The sequence below is a fragment of the Microcaecilia unicolor genome, chromosome 4 (genome assembly GCF_901765095.1).
Source record: "Microcaecilia unicolor chromosome 4, aMicUni1.1, whole genome shotgun sequence".
In the NCBI taxonomy this organism is placed as follows: domain Eukaryota; kingdom Metazoa; phylum Chordata; class Amphibia; order Gymnophiona; family Siphonopidae; genus Microcaecilia; species Microcaecilia unicolor.
The window spans coordinates 90229707-90243699 of record NC_044034.1 but is presented as its reverse complement, the minus strand read 5'-3'; the positions used below and the strand labels follow the sequence as shown (position 1 = coordinate 90243699).

The 13993-nt window shown below is 42.7% G+C and overlaps 1 protein-coding gene across 3 annotated transcripts in view; it reads left to right on the top strand.

The window, feature by feature from the left end:
• The window catches only part of FAM124A (family with sequence similarity 124 member A), a 51784-nt gene extending 38267 nt beyond the window's left edge, over positions 1-13517 (top strand). For 2 of the 3 annotated variants that reach the window (XM_030199412.1, XM_030199414.1), the window contains exon 4: positions 11869-13517. In XM_030199412.1, the coding sequence (XP_030055272.1) occupies positions 11869-12684 (816 nt within the window). In that variant the 3' untranslated portion in view covers positions 12685-13517. The remainder of the gene's footprint in view (positions 1-11868) is intronic. The other variant, XM_030199413.1, reaches the window with a different exon arrangement.
• The last annotated feature ends 476 nt before the right edge of the window (positions 13518-13993 follow it).

The window sequence follows — 13993 nt, the reverse complement described above, 5'->3', positions numbered from 1 at the left end:
GAGCAGGACCAGTGCAAAGGTATTAGGCTCTATAGACAAACCTTCAGTCTTGTACCCCCTCTTCATTCCCCCCTCCCCCGGTACAAAGTTACCTACTGTGATGACTCTCGCACAGCATCTACCTCTCCACTCCTGAGCTCCAGCAGCAGCACCTTCTCTCTTCTCCCTCAGCCCCAGTAACTCCCTATTTCTTTTCCCTAGCCACCATTCCCCCTTCTAATGCCAACTGCAGTCACTCTGTCCCTCTCTGTGCCCCAGCAGCTCCTCCCTTTCTTTTCCTCTCCAGCAGACTCCCTATCTTTCCCCTCCAGTACCTTTCTCTCACTATCCCCATCTCAGTGCTACCAGCTCCTCCATCTCTCATTCTCTGGCCCCAGCAGCCCCCCCCCCCCCCCCCCCCCCCCAGTCTTGCTAGCTTAGGCCCAGCATCTCTTTCTCTCTTTCCTGTCAAACCCAGCAGACTTTCTCTCTGATACCCATATCTGCCCGTCTCTTTTCCTCAGCCCAAGGTACTCGTCTTTTTCTAGCCTTCTCAAGAGAAGGAAGAGACAGACAGTGAAATGCTGAAATGAGGAAGGATAACAAATTTAGCTAACAATGGGGTATTTTAATTATATAAAATGTTATGCCCAGTGATTCCTATACCTTAAACACTCTCAATGAACGTTCTTATAAAACTACTGAAAAAAAGACCTCAGATTTAAGTAACAGCTCAATTAATAAAAGTCCATGCTGCCATAAGCAAAATCACAGCAAAAAAAAAAACTCCACCAAACAGAGCATATCCCCTGTGTTTTCCTATCACTCTGTTTGTTGATTTTTTTTGACAGTATTAAAGCAGGCTACTGTTTTTCGCAGTTTTCTCAGCAACCGCTTTGAATTTCATTGAGAAATTTTATGTACTTATTTAGTCATCATACTTGCATATTACTATTAAACAAAAGGTAATTTACTTTAACTATGTTTATGTTACTGACATTTTAGCATTACTCCCTAGCGATTTTTGCACACTAAAAATGTTCAAGCTAAAACACAGTAAAATAACGTCATTCAAAAGATACAATTAACAATATGTCAGAATTTTGCAGTCACTGTGAATACTGAAAGTGTCCACCCTCAGCTTCAGCACTAGCCTTTAGTCACTTTGGGAAGTTCTTAACAACCTTGTCGATTGGTCCCTGTGGCAGGCTGTCCCAGCTCATCTACAGCGCTACCTTGAGTTCAACAATTCTTTACGACTTTGGGTGTTACTTGTGATAGGCCTCCAACATGGTAATCCAAGAGGTTTAGGTCTGGCCATAGGAACTAGCTCTGTGGGTGGCTTGAGCACCCCAATATTGAGCATACTCCTTGAGTGTGTCCAGGGAGGGGTAAGTTTTGTTGGATTTAGCCCCCCCCCCCCCCCAATCATTTTGGAAAGTTAGCTCTTATGGGTCTGGTGAATTTGGAGGTCACTGGTCCTTTATAATAAAATCTGGACAGTTGGCCCAGAGCTAGTCCTGCGTAATACGTGCTGTGTGTGCTGACACACCATCTTGCTGGAAGATCAACCCAGTGGGCAGCAGTCAATTGTGGTCCTTGACGAGATTAGGAAGAAGACAGCCAACGTTATATGCACAGTCAATTTTAGCTTTCTTGTCTACAAAGTGCAGTTACCCCCTGCCATCAAAACACACACCAGCTGAGACCATCATTGTCTGTGCAAACGTTTCGCACTGGACCAAGAGACGAGCTGGCTTGATGTCAGGTTTCTTCTCAGTCGCCAACACTCGATTGCTTTGGTTACTGACGGGGGGGGGGGGGGGGGGGGTATTATAAAATACAAATTATTCAGATTCAAATTATCATTTACAAAAGTCTACGTCACTGTGACATCATTAACAGTAAGCTGGATCCCTGTTTCTTTTTTTTCAAATAATAGTAGTTTTAAAGTGCAAACATTTTTCAGTGCATGAAAATCACTGGGTGGTCACGCTAAAAGTATGTAACTTCGTCGTGTTTAAAGATAATCTCATTCCACTTAGCACATAAATGTAGAAGGAGAAATGATGAGTAGTAGTAGTAAACTCCAATTATTCAGCAGCCAACAATTTCACCACCTTTTTAAAACTGAATAGGCAAAGACCCATACCCCCTCCTTAGTCTATGGAGGTGCTAAAGTTATTAGGCAGATATCAATGACTCTTTCCACATCAAACAATCCAGACTGAGAAGTATTAAAGAGAAACAGTCTACTACTACTACTACTACTACTACTACAAATCATTTCTATAGCGCTACCAGTCGTACGCAGCGCTTCACAATTGAACATGAAGAAAAGGCAGTCCCTGCTCAAAAGAGCTTACAATCTAAATCAGGACAGACAGACAGGACAAATAAGGGATAAGGGTAGGACAGACAAATAGGACTCATAGGGGAAAAGGGACTATTGAAGAGAGGAAGACAAGATAAAGGTTACGAGCAGGTGACAAGTTAGGAATTAAAAGCAGCATCAAACAGGTAGGCCTTTAGCCCGGATTTGAAGGCGGCCAGGGATGGAGCTTGACGTCATGGCTCAGGAAGTCTACTCCAGGCATAAGGTGCGGCGAGATAAAAGGAACGGAGTCTGGAGTTATCGATGGAGGAGAAGGGTGCAATTAGGAGAGATTTGCCTAGTGAACGGAGTTCCTGGGAAGGAGTGTAGGGAGAGATGAGGGTGGAGAGGTAGTGAGGGGCAGCAGAGTGAATGCACTTATAGGTTAATAAGAGGAGCTTGAACTGTATATGGAAATGGATAGGGAGCCAGTGAAGTGACTTCAGGAGAGGGCTGATATGGGCATAGCAACGTTTGCGAAATATTAATCGTGCAGCAGAATTTTGAACAGATTGAAGAGGAGAGAGATGGGTGAAGCAGACTCCACTGCTTCACCCTGAAGAAAGCCATAGAAAGAAGGGCTGAAATGTCAAAAGAGTGAATTTCACCCCTTCAGCTTTTCTAGGTATGAAAGCTTATATCTCAGAAAGTACAGTAGTTAATCCTTTCAAAATTAACACCAATGAGCATGGAAAGTTGTACAAGATAATTTGTTTATAAATGGTTAAATATAAACAATCTAATTTTGGTAGGGGTCAAATTTGCAGATGACATAAAATTATTGAACATTATTTAAAACAGCATAGGATTATGAGGAATTACAGAATGATCTTGTGAGACCACAGGCCATCTAAATGACAGGTGAAATTTAATGTGGACAAATGTCAAATATGCACATAAGGAAAAATAATTCCAACTACAGATACTAAATACTGAGTTCTAAGTTAGGAGTTGCCATCCAAAAGAAGGATCTTGAAGTCATTGTGGACAATATGTTGACATTTTCAGCCCAATGAGCCATGGATGACAAAAAAACAAACAAAGCAAATAAAATGCTACAGATTTTCCAAAAAGGAATGGAGAACAAAGCTAAGAAAATCATTCTGGTTTCTGTCTAGGTGCAACCACACCTAGGACCTAGAAGTAAATGGAGAGTGGAGGGCACAGCAGCTGTAGAATGTATGGCATGGTTATAATATGTCTATCCCAGAAAGCCTATATTTGTTCTAAGCTCAGATAAACAACAGTGACCAGAGAATCAAGCTTGGGTCTCCAAGTTTCACAGCTTTAATCACTGCACAGAACTGTTGGTCAAAATTAATTGCTTTAGCTACTGCTTTGAATGGTAACTGGCAGGAAGCTTAGGTAGCGGCTCACATTGTGAAGCATGGCAGGTCATTATTTCATCAAGACTGCTGTCCCCGTTTGGCTTGAAGGGGGTAAAACAATAATGCATCCCACTAAGATGGATTATGTGCTTCAATGCAGTAATATATCACTCTCCTCTCTGTAAGCAGACTCCAGAAGGCTTTGAAAATAAAAGCCGCGCATAGTCTTGCCACACTCCAGAGAAGAGGAGTACTTGAGAAGATGAGGTGCTGCTGTAAATAGCAATGAGACCACTATAAACCATCACATACTAGATTAGCAAAAAAAAAAAAAAAACAGAACAAACATTGTTTCAGTACTTCATACTCGATTAATACATTGGTTCCAAAAAATGTACCTTCTTTGGAATCAAAGAAAAGAAAAATTAATGGCTAGAACTCTAAGGAACCCCAAAACTTATTTGTTGTAATATGTTTATATCATCTAGGTTTTTGAGGGGGCCTAGCTAAGAGTTTTTTTGGGGGAAGTTATCTACAACGTGGGCTACTGTTAAGTTGGTTTATTTTAGCACAGGGTCTCATGTCATAAAATGTGACTTGGTGCTAAAATAACCCAACTTAACAGTAGCCCACACTGATAACTTCCCCTTTTGTGTTTTGACATTTTGAAGGCAATTCTGTAACCTAGATACTAACATTTATGTTTTCTATCAACTACGGATGTTGAGTAAGTTAAAAAGGATGGTGCCAGCATCAGACTTCCAGACGATCGTGCAGAGCCTGGTATTAGCAAAAACTGATTTTTTGTAATTCACTTTATTTAAGTATGTCATCGTCTCGGCATGCTTAATTACAGGAGTTTTGAGATCAGTACACAATACTCCAGTGTTAAAAAAAAAAAACTTCATTGGCTACCAGTAATATACAGAGTAATGTTTAACGTTCTAGTATTGATTCATCAACTTGACTATGCTAATGTGCCCATATATTTTGCTAATGCTTTGAGTGTGTATTACCAGAAATTATCTTTGAGATCAGGAACATCAAATCAACTATGGGGTCCTTTTACTAATGTGCGCTGAAAAATGGCTTGTGGTAGTGTAGGCTTGGGTTTTGGGCGCGTGCCGATCCATTTTTCAGCGCGCCTGTAAAATGGCCTTTTTTAAAAAAATTTTGCCGGAAATGAACATGCGGCAAAATCAAAATCGCCTCGCATCCATTTTGTGTCTGTGACCTTACCGCCAGCCATTGATTTAGCGGTAAAGTCTCGCACGATAACCAGGCTGTAATGACCTACGTGTGTCAGACGTGCGCCAAAAATAAAATTACTGCAAGAGCCACGTGTTAGCCGAGCGGTAACGCCATTTTGGTGCGTGTTGGGCACAAGTAGACACTTATATGGCTTAGTAAAAGGGCCCCTATCCTGCTTATTTTCGAAAGAGAAAAACGCCTATAGTGCGACCTAAATCGGGAGATAGACGTTTATCTCGCAAAGGTGCCCAAATCGGTATAATCGAAAGCCGATTTTGGGCGTTTCCAACCGCACTCCGTCGCGGAAACGAATAAAGTTGACATGGGCGTGTTGGAGGCGTGGTGGAGGTGGAACTGGGGCGTGGTTATCAGCTGAGGAGAGATGGGCGTCTTTAGCTGATAATCAAAAAAAAAAGGCGTTTATACTGCGATTTTGGGTCCCTTTTTTGGACCCTTTTTTTTCATGAACAAGTCCCAAAAAAGTGCCCCAACTGCCCAGTATTTTTTATTTATTTAGATTTTGCTCACACCTTTTTCAGTAGTAGCTCAAGGTGAGTTACATTCAGGTACTCTGGATATTTTTCTGTTCCAGGACGGCTCACAATCTAAGTTTGTACCTCAGGCAATGGAGGGTTAAGTGACTTGCCCAAGATCACAAGGAGCAGCAGTGGGATTTGAACGGGCCACCTCTGGATTGCAAGACTGGTGCTCTAACCACTAGGCCACTCCTCCTGCAAAACAACAAGCTAACCAGAATGTGCAAAACAACAAGCTCACCGGCTCTGAGCACAATAGGTCATCCTGTATTCCTCCCTAATGCTCTGCTGGCAGCAAGCCAAACAAGGGTGCTCCTCCCACCATAACCCCTACGCCAGCTCGGAGCTGGCATTAGGGTTGTGCCAAGCCGTGGAGAGGAATAGGGAGAGTTACATCCCATGAATATAACGGTGATTCTGTGCCCAGCAAAGCCATTTTGGGATGGCAGCAGGGGGATTTTATTCTATTCTCAACTGCTGGCCTTACCAAAGCACATCTTCCACCCTCCTCCACCCCCGAACAAGCTTTACAGAACTGGCAGCGGCCAAGATAAAGTCGATTTCTTTTGTGAATTCAGAAGGAACAAAGCAGTGCATTGCATGACAAAAAAAAAATCTGGACTTTTCTTCTCCTAGGCAAGATGCAAACCTAGCCCCATGGTTACAGTTTTTTTCTATTTATTACCTCTTCCTCCTCCTGCGCAAAACTGCAGAGCTGGTGCCTCCTGCCCCTAGCCAGTCAGGACTCCCTCTTGTGTGCATGTGCCGGGCATGTTCCCCCCTTCTTACTTCCATATCGCTCAGCACTAAGTGCACATAAAATTTGTATGCCATTAGCATTGAGCATTGGTAAATCCTTTCCAGCATTGTTGCAGTGTTATTTTTCAGCGCAGTTTTGAGCATTGGGGCCTCAGAGTTTAAGGCTAGTTTTAAAGCTAGTTAATTGTTAATTGATGTTTTTCTGATTTTATTTATGTATGTTTGGCTGTTGCCTGTTTTGGTTAAAGCGGGATATAAATAAAATAAATTACACTTGTACATGTTTAGCACACTAGCATATACACATGTATATGTGCATTTACATGTGTGTATGCTAGCGTGCCACCTAAGCACTATTCTGTACCAACAACACATGTGACTTGCATTATATAATTTGCTAGGGGCATACAAGGTGGCAGGGCATGGGCAGGACATAAGCGGGGCTTCCACTTACACATGTAAGTTGCAGAATAGTGTAAGTTGCACATGTCCCTGCCGTACGTAGGGGCTCGCACTTACACGAGCTCTATGGCTGGTGTAATTGTGAGCACAAAAGGTTAAGGCACATATATATCAGGTTATGTTAGTATTGTATAAAGTAAGGGTCTTCAGACCCAGTCCTTGAGGTCCACAACCCAGCCTGGTTTTCAGGATTTCCACAATGAATACGTGTAAGATCTATTTGCATTCACTGCTTCCATTGTATGCAAATAGATCTCATACATATTCATTGTGGAATCCTGAAAACCAGGCTGGGTTGTGGACCTCGAGGACTGGATTTGGGGACCCCTCTTATACAGGAACCTTGGTGCCTAGGTCCTTTGTAGAGTAGGCTTCTATTGAACGCCCTCAGGGTGCTTAAATAGAAGCGCCCAGTTCTAGTATTGGCTCCTTTGTATGTTTACTGCCATTTTCTGCCCTTGTGATTCTCCTGATGTAAATAGATCATTCAATATGTTTACTTTGTGTGGAACTGATAGGGAAAGTGCAGAGGCTGAAATTAGGGGTTGTTGCACCATAAGCCTGGAATAGACTTCCTGAGCCAGTACATCAAGCCCCATCTCTGGCCCTCTTCAAATCTAAGCTAAAAGCCCACCTTTTTGATGCTGCTTTTAACTCCTAACCCTTATTCACTTGTTCAGAACCCTTATTTTATCACCCTCACTTTAATAACTTTTATTTTCTTTATCAATATCCTGTAATCCCTATTACTATGTAAGCCGCATTGAACCTGCTTTGAGTGGGAAAGCACGGGGTACAAATGTAATAATAATAATAATATTCCCTTATCTCTTGTTTGTCCTGTTTGTCTGTCCTAATTAAATTGTAAGCTCTATTGAGCAGGGACTGTCTCTTCATGTTCAAGTGTACAGCGCTGCGTACGTCTAGTAGCGCTATAGAAATGATTAGTAGTAGTAGTGTGACATTATTTTAGTTGTGAAAGGTTACTAGGAATTTTATTGTGACAATAAAGCCCTCCATCGCAAGGCATTCTGCCTAACTCAACAACATTGCTTAAGAATTTTAAGGCAAGATGTGAAAAATAGAGCTTTTGACTATCGGGCCACAAAACTGACTTCCCCTCCTTGTCCTGTATTTTTTTATAAACTATAATGGTTCTCACAAGGCAAAATGCTTTGCATTTCAACCGAATACTGTAGGGTTATTTTGTAACCCGTACGACTTGAGTGCAATGTATTAAAGCATATGGGGAAGACATTAAAACTACACATTGAAGAAACAAGTGTTTTGTCTAGGTCTTGTTTGAGGCTATGAAGTCTGCCATGGTTTAACATGCAGGCAAAGTCTTTGCTGGCCTCCAGTTTCCCCTCTCACTACCCTCACCCCTTTATGAAACCTGGCATCTGTTATCTTTCACTGGGATTGCTGTTCAGGATTGAATAGCCTCCTGTTTCCTTACTTAGCATCACCAAAGAGGTTTCCTTTCTTTTCAAAAGTGCTGCTTGTCCCATTGGTTTCCAATTAGACCTCACTCATTAGCATATTGGCACTCTGTATTAACATTGGTAGAACCATAGGCCTCATTTTTGTAAAAACATTCAGTTTGTATTATGCCTTTATCTTTATTCCACAGAAGCACATTATGTTTTAAGCAATGTTTGGGGACACAGACCTACATTTGGTATCGATGCTATGCCTGTCGAACAATGAAGCTGTACCTCTCAAATGTTTAAGTATGGGAAGCCTCATTTCGCATAGAATGTTGACTTAAGAATTGAGACGTCCAGGTTGGGGTGTTCACAATTCCCCCAATATTTTATATATATATTTTTTAAAAACAGAGCCTTTTAAAAAATAAGTACAGTATAAGGACACTTGTAAACAAATGTGTACTTGCTGGCACATACAGCGGGGAGTATCGATTTCAAGAACCTGTGAAGGAGTCTATAGGAAATTACCATTCCCCCTTAACAGCACTCTCTCACAATCACAGAGCCACCTTAAAAGGCAGATCACAGTGCAAGGAAGATATGACTCAACAGGAGCAGATTAGGGATGGCATGGTCAAGGGAGTTTAAAGGCCAGGGTCGAGGGGGGCGGGACAAGATTCCCTGGGCCTGGCCTCCAAGGGGAGCTCAACACCCACAAGGCTTCTGGAGTTAGGCAGAAGATTCTGCTCCCTTGGTCTGTCTCTCTCCTGATGCTGTATGTTGGGACCCTGGTGATTGTGTTAACATGGTAACCCGACTCTCATCACACAGGAGCAGGAGAGTGACAGACTGAGGAAGAAACAGACACAGGATGGTAAGGGGTGGAGGCAGTAGCCCAAGTGAGGGGGGCAGCGGTAGTCGGGGCGGCAGCAGCAGCCCAAGTGGAGGGGGTGCAGTGACTGCAGCCCGGGAGAGGAGGGGCAGCTGTGGCAGCCCTGCCCAGCTCTGTTTCTCTGCGGCCCTGATAAAGACCCACCTCACAGATCAGTCATGGAGGCTCAGAGGCTAGAAGAGAAGCCCTCCACCCTATGCCTCCACTACAGAAGTGTAAGCTGGAGAAGCTCTGCTCAGGTAGTCCAAGTTTATCTTGGAGCCCTGTATTGTTGGAATTGGAATTGAGGGCCAACCATGAGCCCAACTGTGCTGGACTGGATGCCAGAGCTTTAACTCCGTTCACTGGGTAAATCTCTCTTATCTGCACCCTTCTCCTCCACCGCTAACTCCAGACTCCATTCCTTTTATCTTGCTGCACCATATGCCTGGAATAGACTTCCTGAGCCGGTACGTCAAGCTCCATCTCTGGCCGTCTTCAAATCTAAGCTAAAAGCCCACCTTTTTGATGCTGCTTTTAACTCCTAACCCTTATTCACTTGTTCAGAACCCTTATTTTATCATCCTCACTTTACTATTCCCTTATCTCTTGTTCGTCTGTCCTAATTAGATTGTAAGCTCTGTTGAGCAGGGACTTTCTCTTCATGTTCAAGTGTACAGTGCTGCGTACGTCTAGTAGCGCTATAGAAATGATGAGTAGTAGTAGTAGGATTCTAGTCCACAAACAAGCGGTTTGTACTACCTTTTGAGAGCCAGACTAGAGCGTCATCTCCTTGCACATTATGAATTTATTTTTGTTTAAACTTTAAAATCTCTGTGTGGCTGTGTTTTCAATACTCCAGGCCCCGCCCTCTCTGATGCTGCTACAAACCTAGAAATGCAGAAAAAGAACGGCATCACCCAGAAGTTTCCATGAATTTGTCAGCGATTATTCTTGATTGATTGCTGGTTATATTGCCTAATACAGACTGTATGTTAAAATGCTGATTTTTATACCATTTTCCACATATAAATGCCATACTCCAGACATTTATACATATAAGTGCAACCAATTAGGGAGCAAAACCCCAAGCTTGTACAGTATTGGGGGGAGGGGTCGAAGCACAATGCCCCCTCCTAAATCACTCATTTATACAGTGTCCAAACAAGCACTCTGCAAAAGGCAAAGGTTTCCAAAGTATAGGTGCATTCTCTTTGTAAAGTGTGAGATCTACTTATTTTATATTTCTTGTTTATACCACAGATCATCAGGGAAATCTGAGCATTTACAAAGTAAAATTGGGAGGCAAGAGCAAGACTAATAAGACCAAGATAGAAGGACTAAGGATTATAAATTTTAGCCTGCTTAAATCACACCCAAGACATGCCACATTTGAATCTGGACATCGTGGGCCATCTCCATGTGTAAATGGCAGCTTTCTGATATCACCATATATGCATGTATGCAGGCTACAGATGCAAGCTCTCCTAAAATGATCACCATTGCGTCTTATTTTGTGCCATCAGTGATACTGAAATTGCATAAAAAATATATACATAAATATATATATATATAAACAATATTGTTATTGTTTTAATGTGTGTTTATGCAATTTCTGTATCTTTCTTTAGACCCCTGATGCAGACCAGTAGGTCCGAAACGCGATTCATATCGGGTATCTTTTAATGTTCCTGAAGATTTTTGAATTAAAGTTCTTTGGACACCATCTGTGAGAGACTCCTCTTCTTTTTTTCCTCTACTGTTTTATACATCGTAGACAGAAGTCCAAGCATCATGCCAGTCTGAATGGCTGAATACAGGTCTCAGTTACAGGGTTCCAGAAAGAGACCAACTTTGAGCTGTGTAGCCACTGTTGAGTGCTGTCATTGCAGTGATCAAGCTAAGGGAGATGTACCTGCTGTACACTGCCTTGGTTGATCTCTACATAAAGGTGGTTAATAAATCCCAATAAATAGAGTGGGGGTATGAAATAAGAGATCATGTGAATGAAAGTGCATGATATCATAACCTGATAGAGGTCTGGTGTGACTGAGATGGATGCCGTAGAGGCCTGGTGTGACTAAGATAGATGCCAAAAGGAAAAGGAGGAAGCTGACTATCTCTACTTATTCACTTCTTATTCTCCCATTTTTTCTTAGCCTTTTGTTCCCCCAATAAGTATCTTCCTCAGCTTCTGTCCATAAACTTTGTCTCCCCCAGCACTATCGTTGGATGATATGTCGCTCCTTGGTTCAAATGCAGCTGCTGTGGCCTTCCTGCACCATACAATTTATGCAACATGCAGTCAACGTGGTTCTCAAAATCCTATGTTGCTCTCAAAGTCTCACATGCTGGAAGAGCCACACAGTGCAGGAAGGCTTCAGCAACAGTTACATTTGAACCATGCCTCCACCTTTCCAGCTTGAGTTAAATTCTATCTGCACCCTAGGGAAATCTGTACAAATTCTTCAGTGCACATTGGAAAAGGGATAAGGCTTGATAGACTACCTTTCTGTGGTTACAATCAAAGCAGTTTACATATAAATATGCAGGTACTTATTTTGTACCTGAGGCAGTGGAGGGTAAAGTGACTTGTCCAGAATCAGACAGAGCTGCAGTGTGAATTGAACCCAATTCCCTAGGTTCTCAGGCCACTGTACTAACCATTAAGCTACTCTTCCACTCCCCCAGGAGTAGTTATTGTAAATGTCATGGCAATGTTTGTGACTTTGCAATCCTGAGCAGTAATCTATACCCGATGGCTCCCACCAGTGCAATGATCAATGACCTGCTGTAGTGAGGAATTTCAGGATCCTGATGATGATGCTGCCAAAGGCTTACTTATTAATGCTAATTTCTTCTCTTGTTTTTTTTTTAGCAGGTACGCCAGATACACAGGAAGTCTGCCAGACAGAGTAGGCTCCTAAGCTGTGCATCAAAGAGTTGTGGTATCACCTCTTCACTCATCCCTCACAATCTCAGATCTGCACCTGAAAAACCTGAGCTGCATCACACCAGCAGTCTTGACCAGTACCTTGGTGGTTCCCAGTGGGATCTGATGGACAATGATCATGGAGATCTCTCCAGAAGATCCAGTAGTGCATCCAGTGCTTCGTGGTCTTTTCAGCGAAGTAGGTCTCTGTTTTGCCTGCCAACAACAACCTCCTTTCCATCCTGTGAGTCCTTTCCTTTGAGTGAACCATCTTTCCAAGTTTTAAGCAATGGACTCCCAACAGTCAGAGCACCTGCATGGAGGTGTCATCCCAAATTTAGTATAGATGACCTGGAGGGCACACAAGAGACAGATGTCGACACGGGAATGAAATTGTCTTGCTCTGACCTATCTGTTGTCTCTGCCTATTCATCTCTTAATGGATTCTGTAGTGATCTAGAAGCTTCACTGCCTTCAAAAGAGCATAGTGTCAGTAGTTCAAAACAAGAGGTCTCAAGGGTGAAATTGCTGTCGGCAAAAAGCAGTGTCATTGAGGTTTCCAATAGTTCCCTTCCTTCACTCTCTGATTGGTCTTCCAGCTCTTGCATATCATCTTCAACACCTCCCTGTGTGCCTGACTTGTCAATGAAACCATCTCATAAAGCAACCTCTTCGGAAAGCAGTCAAACAACTAAGGGTATGCGACAGCCTTCGGAAATCCAAATGTCTCCAGGTGGCGAAGAAGAAGAATTCTTTATCTGAGGTCTTCCTGTGCTGCTGCAGTTAAGACTGACGAAGTGACTAATGTATGCCTTATATATCTACAGCATAAAATATGAATTCTATTTAGATAACTAATAACGTTTCTAAAGAAAAGTCCAGAAGCAGAAATGAATGCGCAAGGTATTTTGCTAGAAGACAACTTTAATCTGGAGGTGGCACAAGAAAGAAAAATCAGCAGGAACCTGTGCCTGCTGGTCGTGATAACCTGCATTATGCTGGCTCTTTCAAGATTCACCAAATCTTGCCCCCCAAAAAAGGGTAACAAATGGGGGGAAAAGAATAGAAGGTGGTACCTTTATATTGGGGACTAAAACTACATTTCTTGGTTAGCTTTTGGGAGCTAACATTCCTTCAGATCAAAAGAGAATGAAGAAAAGATAGCATGGTAGTTAGGGTCCAACATGGTAAATGCCATCTTTTTCTCATTCTGTTCTGACCTAAGGAAGGGAATGTTAGCTGCCAAAAGCTTGTCAAGAAATGTGTTCAGTTAATCCCATAAAAAAAAAGTTTCAGTAGAAGTAGATTTCCCAATAGGCCGAGCAGATAAACATCTATGGCAGCCACCCCTTCACTGAAAGTCTGCCGCTGCCACTGGAATCACTGATACTGCATGAACCCGTCCTTCCTTTAGGCTAATCAACTGACATGACATTGAAGGGGACCCTTCTGAGCCTGCCACAGCTTATGACTTTGAGGGGGCCCCTTAGCTTTAGTGGGCAGCTGGCTGTCCCAGTGCCTACGGAAGGGTTCTCAATCCAGTCCTCGGGACACAGTAGCCAATCAGGTTTTCAGGATATCCATAATGAATATGCATGAGATAAATTTGCATTCGCTACCTCCATTGCATGCAAATCTGTCTCATACATATTCATTGTGGGCATCCTGAAAACCTGATTAGTACATAAGTACATAAGTAGTGCCATACTGGGAAAGACCAAAGGTCCATCTAGCCCAGCATCCTGTCACCGACAGTGGCCAATCCAGGTCAAGGGCACCTGGCACACTCCCCAAACGTAAAAACATTCCAGACAAGTTATACCTAAAAATGCGGAATTTTTCCAAGTCCATTTAATAGCGGTCTATGGACTTGTCCTTTAGGAATCTATCTAACCCCTTTTTAAACTCCGTCAAGCTAACCGCCCGTACCACGTTCTCCGGCAACGAATTCCAGAGTCTAATTACACGTTGGGTGAAGAAAAGTTTTCTCCGATTCGTTTTAAATTTACCACACTGTAGCTTCAACTCATGCCCTCTAGTCCTAGTATTTTTGGATAGCGTGAACAGTCGC